The sequence below is a fragment of the Ostrinia nubilalis genome, chromosome 11, assembly GCF_963855985.1.
Source record: "Ostrinia nubilalis chromosome 11, ilOstNubi1.1, whole genome shotgun sequence".
Classification (NCBI taxonomy): domain Eukaryota; kingdom Metazoa; phylum Arthropoda; class Insecta; order Lepidoptera; family Crambidae; genus Ostrinia; species Ostrinia nubilalis.
The window spans coordinates 13,800,333-13,817,758 of NC_087098.1; the positions used below are offsets into that span (position 1 = coordinate 13,800,333).

The 17,426-nt window shown below is 36.7% G+C and overlaps 1 protein-coding gene across 1 annotated transcript; it reads left to right on the forward strand.

Annotated features, from left to right (window-relative positions):
- The first annotated feature begins 3,247 nt into the window (after window positions 1-3,247).
- On the forward strand, window positions 3,248-17,166 carry LOC135076345 (spondin-1-like). The gene is made up of 7 exons (XM_063970837.1): window positions 3,248-3,579; window positions 11,308-11,519; window positions 13,464-13,568; window positions 14,179-14,358; window positions 14,672-14,919; window positions 16,262-16,410; window positions 16,906-17,166. Exons 1-7 carry the CDS (start codon window positions 3,396-3,398, stop codon window positions 17,097-17,099), a joined length of 1,272 nt encoding a protein of 423 aa, XP_063826907.1. The 5' UTR covers window positions 3,248-3,395; the 3' UTR covers window positions 17,100-17,166.
- The last annotated feature ends 260 nt before the right edge of the window (window positions 17,167-17,426 follow it).

Below are 17,426 nucleotides of genomic sequence, written 5' to 3' on the forward strand. Positions count from 1 at the left end.
TCCATAGCACGCTTGTGCAACTTTGAGCGTCTGTAAGACCTGTAGTGAGAGGCCACGTTTCCGAACCATAAGTCATCACTGGTAACACACATTGTTTGTATACCTTAGTCTTCAGGCACTGAGGTATTTTGGACGAAAATATGTTGCGTAGTTTCCCGAACGCTGCCCAGCCGTGTTGGATTCGACGATTGACCTCTTTCTCGAAATTGGACCTACCTAGCTGAATCGTTTGTCCGAGGTAGACATACTTGTCAACAAGAGGTAATAGGTAGGTACTACGTCAAATTCTTACTAGTCTCAACTGACATACAGAACAGTTAGAAACTGCACTTCCACCACTAACAATAACTAGATTAAATGCTCAGCGTTATTCGAGAATATTCCCGTAGTTTCGGGTATCGGTCTACACATGACTGAGCATTAGGTCAGCATATCTGTAATCCTCATACAAAGTTCACCGATTTGTTATCATCCCATTCCGGGAACTGTTGGTTGAATTAACAATCTATTATAAACAATAATAAGCATGTCACTAATTTTAGTAAATTAAGTACTGAGACGAAATACAAATCTAGAAGAAATGAAAACTATTGGATAGGTACTCTTAATGTTTTGTAAAAATCGACGAATGCAAAATTTTAATTTTATTTTACCTTCGGTTAAATAATAAATCTGTAAACAAAATCCTGGGATAATAAAGACGAGATCCGCCAAAACATTCCACAAAGGGCTCGACGAAAGTTTTTTAATATCCAACGAAGTTTTCTGCCTGTTTATTTGATAACTTCTGATCTTTATTGAAAAATCGACGGTTTAAATATTATTTTGAATACTTGCTCGTTGGAACGGTTATTACTATACTAACGACAGTATTAAAAGGTAAGGCATCATTCATGTAACTTAGTTGTAATAGGTACAAAATTATAACAAATATGTTTAGTATGTCGACTGTGCATACAAGTAATACCAAACTGGAGGACCTTTTTTGTATAATAATTATCAACATTTTTTACTTTAACTAAGGTGTTCGAAGTCAAAGTCGAGTTTGAGGGTTATGACTCTACTAATTGAAATTAAGGATGAATGATCATCCATCCTTATTTTCAATTAGTAGAGTCGCAGTAGGTTAGGAGTTCGACTTCGTATACCGATTTTTATTCTTAATTAGCTGTCACACTGTTGTGTGAAATCCTTACAAACTCCCAGTCAGCCAATATAAAAAACAAATCCAAGATCACAGAGCGAGATCAGCAATAATGAAAAGCTTGAGAATTATTCGCTTGACTTGAAACTTTTTCCATCGGGCGACCTCCCTTCGGACTCTTAGGTCCAACTCAAATAAAACTCCTGTGTATTGAGACCGAGTTCAACTGAGTTGAGCTGCATCTCCTGCAGTTTACTTTTTATAACTAGACGCATAAAGTTTATATTGCCTCAACGGCTGGAGCCAACGGCGCAGATAAATCTTTATAGTCCAGTTCATAAAAAGTACTGAACAACTCTTGCAAATTGTTTTGGTTTATAGACTTACTGTAACCGTGAATTTAAATAAGAATCTTTAAACGTGCAAAGTTTATGGTACTTTCTACCATTTAACAACTTGAATATTATCTTTTAACTAGTTCTAATACTGGAACTTTAAATTGTAACATTTTTTAAGGTCACCATACCAGATACTGGCCAAAAGAAGCTACAATGGTGGAGTTTATGTCATTTTATTTATATTTTTACTATAAAGGATAGTGGCCTATAAAACGTTTTTAGTTCCAAGATTGTAGAAAATGTTAATTAAGAAAACTTTAACCACATTTCTTCTTAAGTAAGCGATTAACCGTGAAGCTGAAATTAATGTCGCAACCGTAGTTTTTGGGATTTAAAATCTTTTACTGTGTTTTAAAATTACAAAGCAAGTACTTTTTATTAGATTTTCAGTGCCCCGATTACGCTAATTTTAACGTCTCCAATACATACGCGCTTCTTCTCCAGTTGCGCTCCGTTTTTCATTCCAGCTGAGGTGCAAATTTGGTATCACGGTAATTGACGTACCTTCCTAGTATTTTCATTGTCACATGAGATATTTAGCTTTACGTTTACGTCTATGCTTCGTTTCAACTAGCTGGCAAAACGACACCGCGATACGGATTTGTCAAAACAGCTGATGTTCGTTCGTCGTACGGGCACGTTGAAGATGAAAATTTTTAGCGTAATCGGGGTCCAGATTGGCGCATGAAGGCGCTAGATGCAGGCCTCTACTAACCGGTAGTAGAGGCCTGCATCTAGCGCCTTCATTGTAAGGTCATCTGTCATATGATGACAATATATGCATAGATGTATGTTTACGTAATATTTGGCTATGTGCTCGTGTAATGGTGTGGGGTAGGGCCGGGGTCATCCATCAGCGGTGTCGCACCCACGTCACGTAGCCTCCTCAATCGCGACAGTAAACATAGGTCACCGCCATCTCCATAATATACTAAGGCTGGGTTGCACCATCTTACTTAAACTTTAACAAACGTCAAAAATCTGTCAGACTCCATACAAAAAGCACCAATTACCGTTATAGTTCGGTTAAAGTTAGGTGGTGTAACTCAGCCGAAGTACGTAGGCGGTTGAGGAAAGCAATGCAATTTTCTTTCATGTTGAGTAATTAAGAGTATATACATCAGGATATTAATGATTGGTCACTTGGTTTACTCCATTTACAATGAGTAATAAAAATAAATACTTAATTTAAGCCGTACCCACATCAGAATAGCACATCTATAGGCTTTATTTATTTAGTTCGTTTTTATAGAAACTTACGTGAAAAACAACAAAAGCTAGTAAAATTTAATTTTCATCATCATCATCATCTCAGTCATAGGACGTCCATTGCTGAACATATGCCTCCCCCAAAGCTTTCCATGCTGCCCGATTGGTAGCGGCCTGCGTCCAACTCCAACCTTTATGATGTCGTCGGTAATTTAATTTTACTAAGTTATTTAAAGCTAAAACAGTACAACAACTAGTAACCACTATGTTGACTGAAACTAAACTGAATTCTCCATTGAACCATTGTATGGTCATGATAACCAGTAAAACGAATTGATTCCCATCAAGTTCAACCCCCAAGATTCCTAATCTCGTGCGTCCCATTTAAAAACTGCGAACACAAACAAAATAAAATAAATACCGGCATGCAATTACAAACAAACGCGAAGTGGCCGGTCGCGCGAGTTTGTATCGTCACCATGTTTATTTCCGTCCAGAGAGCAGCGGGATTCCAAAATAGAAAAGTCCACCACATCTCACCGAAGCAACTGCACGCACGCGGAAACTCGACAAAATTAAATCAACATTCCTGTGACGGCGAAATTGAGTTTGCACAATTAGTTTAAAACAGACGTCCGCCCGCGATGGCAGTGCGGCATCGAGTGGCCGCCATTTTGTTTTTGTGGTGGGGTGTGTTTTGTGTGCTAGGCTGTGATGGTGATGAACTGGCGATCTACGAGGTGAAGCTGAAGATGCTGTGGAGTGAGGAACGGTTTCCTAAAGACTACCCGACTAACCGGCCTAAAGCTCAGTGGTCTATTGCCTTCGGTAAGTAGGTACTCAAAGTATTTGAAAAGTTATAGCATAGATAATAATATAATACTAGTGTTTTATTCATTTAGAATAATCGCATTATTTTCACAATAACCAGAGTTTACAGAGGTAACCCTTGATAAGATCAAACCTTTCTTTTGTCGGCCGTTTGGTGTAGTGGTTCGAAACGGACTACTATTCCGGAGGCAGCGGGTTCGATTCCCGCACAGTACAAACATTTGTGTGCATGAACATATTTGTTTGTATTGGACTGGGTGTTTTCTATTTAATAAGTATGTATTTACAAAAAAAAAGTATTTAAGTATGTTTATATCCGTTGTCTAGTACCCATAGTACAAGCTTTGCTTAGTTTGGGACTAGAAACGCAGTGTAAAATGTCTAAGGATATTTATATTTATTTATTTCTTATTTACCTATCTATACAGGAATCGAATAATTAATAGAATTAAATTTAACTTTTTCCGAAATCTGACCTAAAGAAAAGAGTCACCAGACTGTTTTTCTTGTTACTCCATTACATTGGGATCAACAAAACATTTGCATAATTATTTATCTAAGGTACTTGATACAAATAAGGCCTACGTTCTAATAAGGCCTATACATCAGAAAACACAGATAAATAAACCCAACCGGGATAATACTTCAAGGACACGTACTCATATGCCCTACAACCCGGTAGAGTGCAAGAGTGTCCCGATCCATGATCCCAGTACCAATTGGCACGCGTTCTTCTAAGGTGGTGGGTGATTTCGTGCTCTCTTATAAAAATCTGGCGATTTCATCTTAACTTTTCGGTAAAATAACGCTGTTTTAGATTAATCTTTTCTTAGTAATCGTTTCTAAATATTTCTTACTAGCTAATAATTACCTTAATTTGTACTACTGGCTATAGATGCATTATTTGTAACTTTTTAAAGACAACAAGAGCGAGATATCTAATAAGGCCTAGGCCTTATTTCAGCATGGTAGGCCATATTGGATACTTATGTCAACACCTGATTACGGACAAATTCATTAAACTAAATGAGTCAAAGAGTAACTAAATATTTATTTAATAAGAATGTTACTAACAGCACAGAATATAAAAAGAAAACAGAGTAAAAAAAAATTACTAAACCTGTAAAAAAAAGAAACAAAATACAAAACCAATAAAAAATAAGAAAAAAAGCCGTATGTATAATTCTAAAGGATAGGAGAATCAAAGCTGGTATTATCATGCCTGTCTTGAAGACAATGTAGCAGATATGCTACCATAAAGGACTGCTATTGGTGGTATCATAAAGATTGTGTAGGAGTTCGTAAAGATGATTCAGAAGCCTTTTTATGCCTTGGTTCTAACAAAAATTGAGATCTCATTTTGTTTACAAAAAATCAAGACTAAATGATGTTCCTAAACTGATTTATTTAAAAGGTTTTATGTGTAGGCCTTATTCGAACACGGTGTTTTAATAAGCCCTATACAAAAAAATAATATTGTTTGTTTTTGATATTTTTTTTGATAATTTAAGTAAAGAATCATTACTTTGTTATTATGAATATTTAATTTTATCTATAATTTATGTATTATTCTTAATAAGTGGAATTTAAGTTTATCTAGAGATATACAGTATATTTCTGTTTACTTGATATGTAAAATTTTGATAACGCAAACAAATCGACGTGTTTAATGTTATAAGACCGCATTTTGTTTAATACAACCTCAATTTTAAGGTCTACAGGCATTTGAATCATATAGGCCTTATTCCGTGTAGGTGATTTAATAAAGCCAAAATCAGTGGTTTCGTAATTTGCTTATTTTGAATAGATTTAGTAAAAAAATGTGTTATTTTTTGTAATATTGCTAAAATTAAAAGATGGAAGAAGTTAATTAACCTTGTTTTTGTTGACTGGCGTTAATATTTATTGAAATATAAGCATTTAAAGTTAGGTAGGCCTTATTTGTATCAAGTACCTTATTTTATTCAATAGTAACAAAGGGAGGCCTCAGTGAAATAAATAAAATTGTTGAGTAATTATCACTCTACTAACAAAATATTTGAAAATACATTATATCGTACCAGCTGATATTAGAGAAAAATACTCCCCTTAAATGAACCTTTAAATAATTAAGTTTTTTTTAAATCGTGGTCAGAAGCTACATACGTACTGAAATAAAAACCTGTCTTCAAGCTAAGTATTTACTTGAAAGTTGTCACCTAACTTTTATTTACGCAATTACACCAAAGACTTTGGTGACAATGGGTGGAAGCAGGAAAATGGAAGCTGAAAGAAAAAGTTCTTTTATCTGAAACAGTTAGCGATGCCCCGCGGCTTCACTTGAGATAAAAGGCATTTATTTGTCTCGGTGACAGGCGATGCTATCACGCAATGCGAAAGAGAAAAGCATCAAAGCAAATTTTCATGACTCTTGTACGCGTACAATTACATGTTTCTTACGAACGAGTGTATATTTTTTATGCTTTTTATCTTTAAAATTATAATTTTTGCTATGCCAAATGCGATTTGAGGTAATTTCTTCATTATGTTTTGTGACTTTTTCTCGTCATGTTACATATAGTTTAATTTAATAGTTATAATCTAGAGCAAAAAAAGAAAGACTGTGTGCTATTTTACCACTGGTGACGAAATGTATGAGCAAAAACATATTTTGTCTTGATTTTCTCAATGGTTACAAAGTCAAAGTGAAAATTACTTTATTTGCATGGACTATTAAAAATAGTGCTAACAAATCGTCAAATATTAAAATAAAAAATAACAATAAAAGATTTAAAAATCTTTTAAGTTTTGCTCTTAAGCAGCCTTTACATGTCTTTTTGCCCTACCAGCGCTTCGAGATCAACATTTAGCAAGTGCTGAGAAGAAGCGCCATACATCTACATTTTTCGTTCACCAATCGTGCCGTTCTTTTTAGGGACTCCTGAGTGATTTTATTGTTCTAACGTTTGTTCAGGAACGCTTTTGTTAGAAAAACAAAAGCCATCGTGGGAATGTTGCCGAATTGCAATATTGAAACCAATTGATACATTTTATTAACGTACCTATTGGTATATGAAAGCCAGGTCTTATTGACTGAAAAAATTTAAAAGTCTTTAATGTAGAAATTCTATAGTTAACCGAGTTAAGACCCTCAACTCAAAGATGATTGAAAGTTTGATGAAGACTTTGATTGGTTGAATTTAATTTAATACTAATCTCTAACTGAGATTTGATCGAGTTTTTGGCGTTCATAAAATGTTAAAGGCATCATAAAACACTGAAAAGTGACGGAAGAATTATGCGTGAAATTTTCAGTCTTAATAAAACTAGTTTTGATATCGATTAATATTGGAGTAATCGATTGTTGACATTCCTGTGCATGACCATTGGGAGGGGATTGGATAAAATGTCATTGGATAAAACATTTTGTTTGTGTGTAACACACAACTTACTTCCTGAGGCGGATCTATTTGATGTTCGACGGCTGACTCTGATAGTGTTTCAGAGCAGGGTTGTCAAACTTAAACCCCCTATCTACTAGTAAGATGTTACCGTCAAAAGTTATAATCGGTCTAAACCACTTTCATTTCAAAAGACTGTTTTTTGCATTTTTGGTTAATGTAACTTTTTACTGATTTTACCAGTTAGTCAAAACCACTTGACTGCAAACAATCAGCCAAAAGTGGTTTCGCCTGATTTAAAATGTTACCAATCAGTTAAAATTCATAAAAAGTTATGATTACCTAGTGAAAATTACCAGGAAATAATCAAAAATGTGTTATAAAACATGAAGTAACGTTTTATGTGATTTGTGCATGCAAAATGTTTAGTTTTTTATATCGGAACTTTTCAGCTCTGACAGACTTGATAAGTAAAATTATAAAAAATTTAAAACAAATTTTATTGTTGTCTGACAAATTGTATGCTCTTTGAGCGGAACATAGTGATACTACCTAAAGTAACATGTCACCATTTTACCTATGATTCACAATAAATTATTTTGATTTTGATTTTTGAAAACACACTTTCCCTGTAACACAGTATTACAATTAAATCACTAGTTCTATACAACCTGAATATTGGTACGAAAGAATCCTTCGAAAACAAAGCATTTCCCGAAACCGCAGCAAAAATTTAAACAACTCGCCAATTTTATAATCAAATTACGAAAATCGTCAGCCCTACCACCGCCCTCTTTCTGATTGAAAACAGACAAAAGGATTTTTTGCGTCCGAAAAAGGACAAAATGCCTTTCAAATAGCATTGAGCCCAAGATTTATATCCTGCTCGAGATAATTCAATATCGGCGGCTTTCATAATATAATGGAGACAACTTCGTTTTCTGGTCACGGCCGGATCGCCGCCCACAATACGGTATTTTCTTTCGATGCGAATTGGCGGGTTTAATTCGTTTTGGCTCGCAAGTGTGGGCTTGTCGACGGATATTAGCCTCTGTATCATCATTCGATGGGCGTTTTTGTCTTGCAGAAGTTTTTCAATCAATGGTTTAGCATAGTCTGCCAATATGCAAACTCAAACGTTCGGGCGTCCGTTCTACCAAAAGTATATCCCAAGGATTTCGATTCCTACGCTGCCCGCATCCAGATGCTTCCCGTGACCTTCACTAGATCGTCGGCACATTTAATAAATAATAAATAGGTGTTTACAGTGTTTTGTTCCCAACGAGTCACACCGAAACTAGTAACACTGTTACACGTTGGGAAAAAAATCCCATCAAGTCACACTGTTACTCGTTGGTCACACTATAATCTGTATTTTCTTACAGTAAGCTCAAAGCTGTAGATTACTTATGTATTTTTATTTTTAATGTATTTTGTACATCGTTTCTTTATAACTAAATCTCTTATATCCTGATATTAAAGGTGCCTAGTACTCTACTAAATGTGTAAACTAGTGTGCCTATACCAGTGTGAACTGTTACCCGTGTGACTGGATGGGATTTTTTCCCAACGTGTAACAGTGTCACTCGTGTTACTCGTTGAACAAGCGTGTTTAAAACGCTATAGTTAAGTAGGTACTAATACTCGTGTAAATTAAATCTTTTGACAGACCAGAGTTCACGCGTGCAAAACCGCGGGCAAAAGCTAGCTTTACATTACAGTACCTATCTAAAGTAAGCACAAAAGCTTATGCATCTCTGACCTGAAAAATAAGATGGCGGAGAATTTCCATAGCCATGAATTTTTATCACTCAACTATTAACCGGTAAAATGTTGCCAACGCTCAACTTTTAGATAGCTTAAGTATTTAAAATGCCAGCGAGGCGCTTTGTTAAGTGTTTCACTGTAAAATAAACTTAGGTTTATCTTTATACAAATACTAGCTGTGCCCGCGACCACGTACGTGTGAAAATAGTTTGAATAATATTTCCCGTTTTTGGAACATTTTCTTTACTGCTCCATTCCTATTAGCTGTAAGGTGATGTTAAATAGCCTCCAACACAAAAATGTTTCATTAGTATAAGAAATTGAGAGCCTATTCAAATAATATGTGTGATTTCCCTCTAAGTAAATAAATTGAGTCTTGTTACAAAATTAAATATGCCAGGTCAGGATTACGTAAAAATTATCACATTTTCACTGAAAATTTATTTTGAAGTCGTCATGTCCCAAAAATAGCGGGATCATTGAACTTTCACTGAGGGACGTCGGACGCGAATGAGTTAATTCACACCTAAATAGTTAACTAGCTAGCTGCATATCCCGGTTTCGCCCGTATTTAATGTGTGGCGTGCGTACCTACCTATAACTCACAGCACAGATCACAAAAACTAAAGGGAGATGTGAAAAAGGGGGCGGGGCCAGTGTCGCAACAATATGCCCAAAACCAGAACACATTGCAATGTGCCATTCAGTTATAATTATTATGTGTAAACAGTTTACATTGCTTTCGTAGTGCTAAAGATGATTCGAACGTTGAGTACTGATACTGCAGTGGATAATGAGTACATTCAAATTAATAGAATACATTCAATCGCACGTCACTGCATATGTAGTGGTGCTGTACGTACATTACTTGCAACCTGGTATGCAAACGAATGTGTAAGAAAAAGGCACTAAAACCGTCTGTTCTAATTAATCTATACTAAAATTATAAAAAGGTAAAGTTTGTGTGTTTGTATATTAGTTAAATTGTAAGGGGTAATCTCGGAATCTACTACTCTAATAGAAAGCCACATTATTGCTAAGTGTCATGAAAAACCGAAAAATACCACGCGGGCGAAGCCGCGGGCGGAAAGCTAGTACTTTTATAAATTGAAACTGTCATTCAGGAGGCTAATATACGATTTTTCGTCTTCATTAAACAGAATGGCTTCCCTTGGTAATTAGAATGAAACGCACACGAGGGGGACGGGTCTATTTGCATATCTCACTCAGAGTTCGAGCAAATGGCCTATAAAATTCTTCGATAAAAGCTAAGATAGAGCGTAGTGGGTGATTCTGCAAGATTAACAACACTATTTGAGTTTACTTTGTACTGCTAATGATAACGGTGTAAAATTACGCTTGGTTGACAGTTGGTTCAAAAAAATAATGAATTAAGTAAGTTTTTATTAATTTAGTAATAATTTAGTAACTTAAACTACCTACTAGTATTATAAAGCTGAGGAGTTAGTTGTCCAATTTGAAAAAATATGGTTTCTCAACTATCCTGGAATACTACTGAGGAAACCCCTGCCACTAGCTCTTTGCAGTCTACGGGACCATTCCCACCTCTCGTTCCCACCACTGCAACTCCTGTGTAGCCAGGATCTACAGCTTGACCGCCACAAAAACCCAACCAATGAAGGTCAAGTTTGTCCCGGGGGAAAGTTAAACTGTCATTGGACCCGCAACGAAATTAATCAGAAGAACATAGGAGGAGTTCGAAATTAAGGTTCGACTTCCCTCCATTGCAAAGCGGATGACAGGTGACAAACAAAGGTTTAAAACCTTTAAGAAAAGATTATGCACCACGGACAATAAATTAAATTAAGGGGGCCTATCTTATGAGCAATTAGCAACTACCTGCCAATAATATTTTTCACAAAATCGCTTAAAAGCACGGAAATTTTTCCTTGTCGCGACAAGATCGGTGTAATAAATTGCGGAAACAGATGTCTCTTTGCAGTCTGCTGAATTGGAAGCCTTCAATAGTCATGAGGTGTTGGACTGATGTTTTACATGAAACTGTATTTTTATTCTTTACTTAGGTATTAGCCAAGCATTTAGCTCGGCTCCCTCCAAGTACCCGTGAATCTACAATAGAAATCAATTGAAGGGTTAAGTGGACAAAGGTGTTATCTGACAAAACTGAAGAATCGACTTTTTTGCATGAACATAGGTTTTAAGTGATAATAAAATCGAGTAATGAGCTCAAAACACGCAATTTTGTTACGTGTCAAACGTTATCAAAGGCGTTATCTGACAAGCATTCATACATTTCAGGATTCAAATGTGGTATGAGCAGATTTAAGGCCTATTCAAACCTGAGCGATATTCGCTGCCGCTGTGGGTAGAGAGACGGTAGCGAATACCGCTTAGGTCTGAACAGTATTATTACCGCATACCCACTGGGTTTTCTCTGCCGCAGACGGTAGCGAATACCGCTTAGGTCTGAATAGGCCTTAACATTTTCAAACACTCATAACTCATTTTGTTAGTTAAGACCTTTGTCCACTCAACACTTCAATTGTTTACCGCTTAGAGTTTGAGGGGTTAAATGTATTTTCTCTCTTCTTTCCAGGTCAATCGCACAACAGTTCTTATGCCCTATACCATGTGGGTGAAGTGGCATCATCTCCCGTAAGAAGCTTTACCCAGTTTGGGAAGATCGACGCATTGGTGCAGGGAGGAGAAGAAGAACCGAGGGTCTATGACCAGTTTACAGCCCCAGCTGTGGGGAAAGGAACCGGGGAGACACAGGGCATTGTCCTGGTGGATGGAAGGCACAGTTTAGTACGTATGAAAATCTGCTACCGCCTTTTTGAGCTAAAGAAAGTCTACTCCGTGAAATAAGAATAAAATATAATAAAAACGCTAAAAGCATGAACTAACTGATATCGTCTATGACACTTTAGGAGGGTTTCATATAATGATTGCAATCTATAGGTACCTAATGGAAATTGATAAGTGTTGACGACAGTTATTATAACTGTACGTCCAATAACTCGTAGCATCTAATGATTAGAATAACTACTTCACTCCTTCAACAACGATACAAATTAATAATAATAATAATAATAATAATAAAAGCCTTTATTCACTGACCATTTTAACTTACATGCTATTTTTTAAGATAATAATATAGATATTCTTAAATCTAATTTAACATAGGTAGCACAATTAATTTTATTAGCAACCGCTTTGATCAGGTTGTCTGTCGACATAGGCCTCCCCCAATTGTTTCCACGTCTCTCTTTCCTTGGCAGACCTTCTCCATCCTTTTGGTAAATCGTCCTCCCATCTTTTGATTTGACCACCTCGTTGTCTTTTCCCGTTCCTCGGATACCACTCTATTACATCCTTAGTCCATTTCTCTTTATTAGTCCTCATTATATGTCCAGTCCAGTTCCATTTAAGTTTTCTTATTTTTTGCAACACGTCACTGACCTTTGTCCTTTTCCTTATTTTTGAAGTTGTCCATCGATCCCGTAATTTTATGTTAAGCATGCTTCTTTCCATGTTGCGTTGACAAACTATTAGTTTTTGGTTGTTTTTGTTAGTCGCAGGCCAAGTTTGACATCCATAGGTAAGACATGGTAGAATACATGTGTTATATAATTTGCTTTTCATTGCCATGGGAATTGTTTCATTTTTGACTATTTCTTTTAGAGACCAGTATCGTTTCCAAGTGTTGCATATTCTTCTATCTATTTCCTTAGAATATTGGTCTTTTATTGAAATAAGTTGTCCTAAATATATATATTCATCCACGTATTCTATTCTTTCTTGTCCTATTGCTATATTTTCTTTTACGGCATTTGTCATCACTTTAGTCTTCGATGGATTCATTGTTAAACCTGCTTTTCTGCTTTCGACATCTAATTGTTGTAACATAGTTTGCAGTATGCTTGGTTTCTCAGCGAAAATTACTATGTCGTCTGCAAATCTTAAATGATTTAGGTTCAATCCGTTAATATTTATTCCAAAACGTCCCCAGTTTAAATTTCTGAATATATTTTCTAATACTGCTGTGAAAAGTTTTGGGGAAAGTGGATCTCCTTGCCTAACGCCTTTTAGAACTCTAAATTCTTCGCCTTGTTGTTCAAGTTGGACTGTTGCTGTGGTGTTTTTATAAATTTCCTTTATGATTTTAATGTATTTTCCTTCTACTCCTTGACTCCTTAACGATACAAATTAGCCCACTATGAATATAAAAGAAAGCCTACTATTAATGTTCTATGATCTACCTACCCTAATTAAATCCTAAAATTTAATAATCTAGCTACAAATAATTTAAGAACAAATCTAAAAACTCACTACAAGACTTTCAATTATCTGCTACTGGAATTAGTATTGGATTATGCCCGTTTTCACCAACAATTCCTAATTTTTAAGTGATCCCTATGAAAACAAAATTCCTGTTATGTGTTACCATACCATAGGGGTCACTTAAAAATTAGGGATTGATGGTGAAAACGGGCAATAGTCCCCTTTTTCAGAGCATGATTGACCTTACATTTTGAATAATGTATCGTGCATGAACTATCATACATGAAACTAACGCCCGTATTCACAAACGATGCTTGCTTAAGTGAAGCAGAAAATCGAACGCACAGCGTTGAATAGAGCTCTATGATTGGTTCGTGTGTGTATGAGACCTCATAGTAATGTTTGTGAATACAAACGTAAGATAGGTACCTACTCGTATTATAGAAACACATTTTCTAACGTTTTCAGGTTTCATTAATATGCCACATGATACCATCACCCGACTGGTTCATCGGAGTAGATAGCCTTGACCTATGCGTGGATTCTTCCTGGGTGGATCAGATCACGTTGGATGTGAGTGCAGTTAAGTTATCTAGACAAAGTGACATTCGTGACAGTTTCGATTTCGTAATCGCTTCGCTACATCTTTCTTTTGTTAATTATTTTTACTGAATAATCGCGAAATCGATTATTATGGATGCTACTTTGTCTACATGTAAATGGTGTTTAATTGCGTCTCTTATCAGCAAAGTGGACAGATTTATTTTTCGCTTCTATTAAGTTTGATGAAGTACGCAGGCCGCTACCATAGGACGTCCACTGCTGAACATAGGCCATGTTCAGCAGTGGACGTCCTATGGCTGAGATGATGATAATGATGATGATTAAGTTTGAAATCACTTCAGCACCATGTGCTGATATAAGTAGAGACAGCTATAAGACTAACTTTGGCGAAAAAATCTGTTATCAATTCCCCAACTAATTTTTATCACACTTTCACTATAGATTTTAATTACGCAAACCACAACAAGTCAGTGTTTTTAATCAATCGCAATCCTCAATTCCTCACTCATTAGACTTTTTCACAATACTTTGATTAATCTACATTGGATTTCTATTCTTACATTCACCAAGTCTTTACTTTAACACCCAAATATGGTGGTATATTTGTGCTTCTTCACAGCTCGAGCCCTTAGACGGGGGAGCAGCAAGTGGCCTGACCTTCACTGCTCCTCGTTGGGAGACTGTCCCACCAGAACCGGTCACGAAGCACGGGCCCAGGGTGCCAAACCACCCGGCTGCAGGTTTCTACTACCCGAACTGGAGGGAACTGCCTGTGATCGCTAAGGCCGAGTTTACGAGAGTAAGTTATTATTACAACAATAACCTTTTAAAGCATCTAAGCTCCCATTGATTTTAGTTAAAAAAAAACTTGATAATTTATTATTACCAAAATAATAATTAACAGTTATGCTTCAACCACACCAACGCATGCAGATCGCCATTGCCGGCGCCTCACGGCGCGATCGTAGGGAAATGACAAGTCGCATGAACTGTCATGGGTCGCGCGACCTGTCATTGGCCTTTGATCGCGCCGGCGATGGCGATCTGCACGCGTTGGTGTGGTTGAAGCTTTAGGCTTGAAAAATACGTAATCTTAAAAACTCTGCCCACAGAAATATATTTACTCCACTGAGAAAGTTAACGAGCTAGTCAGAAAAGATATATTAGCCAAATTGAACCGTAAAGACGAATATAAAGGTGTCCTTGAAGAAGTTGTGAATGATGATTCAGACATTGAAGACATCAGTACAAAAAACTACGTGGAGCATCTGATGGAATTGGAGGAGGAACCATTCGGCACACCTATACCTAACCAGCCCGAGAACAACGTGGTAGTGGTCACTAAACCGCCTAGCATCACGTAAGTAGAGGTATTTTTTATTTATATAATAAATTATAAACTCCTTGGACATTTTACACTGCGCTTCTCTTTATTTAGTTAAAAGAAGGAAGAACGAAAAGAAATATAGTCAATTTCTTTACAAGATTACAAGAAGTAGGAAAGATCTGGGGAGACTGCGCAGGAACACTAAAATAACTAAAAAGTAAAATGTAAATAAGCTCCAAGAAAAGAACACATAAATGTATCAGCCGACCCGATAAAAATACATGTGAAAAAAAGTTCATCCCCAATTTTCCACCCTTGGGGGTTGTTTTTTTTATTATTAAATTTAAATGGGACCACCCTTGAGGTATTACCTATACGCCGAAAAAAGATTTGCTCAAATCGGTTCATAATTGGCGGAGTTATCGCGTAACAAACATAGAAAAAAAAACATACGGGTTGAATTGAGAACCTCCTCCTTTTTTTGAAGTCGGTTGAAAATAGAAAACTCCACCGAATGAATAATTATCCCACTAAAAATACCTGCAAAACAGACTGCGAGACTTACCTAATATATAGCCTAGATGCAGACCGTGTGCAGCACTCAGCAACATTAAGATTTATAGGTACTTTCACACAGTTGCTATTACTTTTCCATCAACATTACCATAAGAAGCGAATAAAATACTTTTATATTCATTTTATGACTGCTTTTAGCGTTTTGACAAAATTAAGGGGCGACTTGGTTTATTAATAAAATATTTTCTTCATAGTCAAGTTTCTGGTTAATGGATTCACTTTTGTTTATTAAAGACGACACAGGTCTAAAATACTTAAAAACCTTCCTCATAGATCACTCTATCTAATAAAAAAACGCATCAAAATCCGTTGCGTAGTTTTAAAGATTTAAGCATACATAGGGACAGACACAGCGAAGTGACTTTGTTTTATACTACTATGTAGTGATTCTACATACTTAGATTCTTCCTAAAAACAAAACGTATTATGAAGTCACTTGTTTGTCGTTATTGCGTGATGCGGACTGCGTTTACTTCTCGTCCAGTGTGGCAAATCCTTATATTTCTGTTTCCAGCTGGGCTGGGATATACCTACTTTATCGACGCCAAAATGTATGGGCAAAATCGATAAAATGGCGTGATAGCCGCTTATCGCGGCGCACATCATAGGCCTACTGTAGGCCTAAGATCCGCGCCGTGATAACTTTTATCGACGTCAAAATGTATGGGCAAAATCGATAAAATGGCGTGATAGCCGCTTATCGCGGCGCACATCCTAGGCCTACTGGTCAACAACCGATTGCAGCACGCGTCCAGTGTGACAGACAATCCATGACAAATCCTTATATTTCTGTTTCCAGGTCAACAACCGAGAGAGAGTTTGACGATGACCTAAGAAGCATGGATGACGTGGTTTTGGCTGTCGCAAGAGGCCAGAAGCTAGGTCTGAATAAACATCTGCCTAGGCACTTCAGGTCAAGACTTCACCACGCAGTCAATAGGATACAACGTAAGTTGCTAAATTCATCTTCCCCTTCTTCACACGTCGTACACTATTAAATTAAAAATAGTTTTTTAAGTTCCATAATTCCTACCTATTTCACATCGAGACAATATTCAGCTAGCTTTTAAGCTACTAATATAAATTATTAAAAACATGGAGTTATCCATTTATTGGTATACCTACCTAATGATTCGTTTTGCGCATCGAGACCCCTGAGGGCATAGCCATCAAAATGTTAAGGACTCTACACACTAACAATCGGCCCACGCCGACAATCGGTGGCGGCTTTATTATTACAAAATGATTATGTCGTAGTACGTAGGTACCTACTTTATATTAACGAAGTGATAGTATTTTTTTTTATTTGTATAGAGTATTAATGCTTGCAAATCGTCAAATATTTAAAGAAAAAATAATAATAAAAGAGCTTAGTTTTGTTCATGGAGACCAATACTTATATCACGGTTTAGGTTGTAATCAATGGGGTTTTTTTTCCACCAGCCGACGACTGCCTGGTCTCCGAGTGGGGGGAGTGGTCCCCTTGTTCTGCTACCTGCGGGTTCGGCAACAAGTACCGATCCCGACGAGTGCTCAGGGAGAAAAGGGGAGATGGTCGCCACTGCCCAGACCTGGTGGAAAGGGACCACTGCGGGGATGTCAACTCCTGCGCTCACGTCGACTACTTCCATTGGTGAAAAGGGGCAGAAACTGGTTGAAAACATAAAAATATTATCGAATAAAATTGTGATTTGTTTTGTAAAATATTTTTTTCCAAGATAACTTATTTTAGATTATAGGTTCCCCATACCACGCGAGTATCTATGATCGTACTCAGCTATACTATATTATCGCCCGTATTCACAAACGACGCTTGCTTAAGTGAAGCAGAAAATTGAACGCACAGCGTTGAATAGAGCTCTGTGATCAGTTTGTGTGTCACTCTGTGCGTCAATGCGCACTGTGAGACCTCACAGTTATGTTTGTGAATACGGGAAATTATTTAGTATGCAAGTAGACAATAT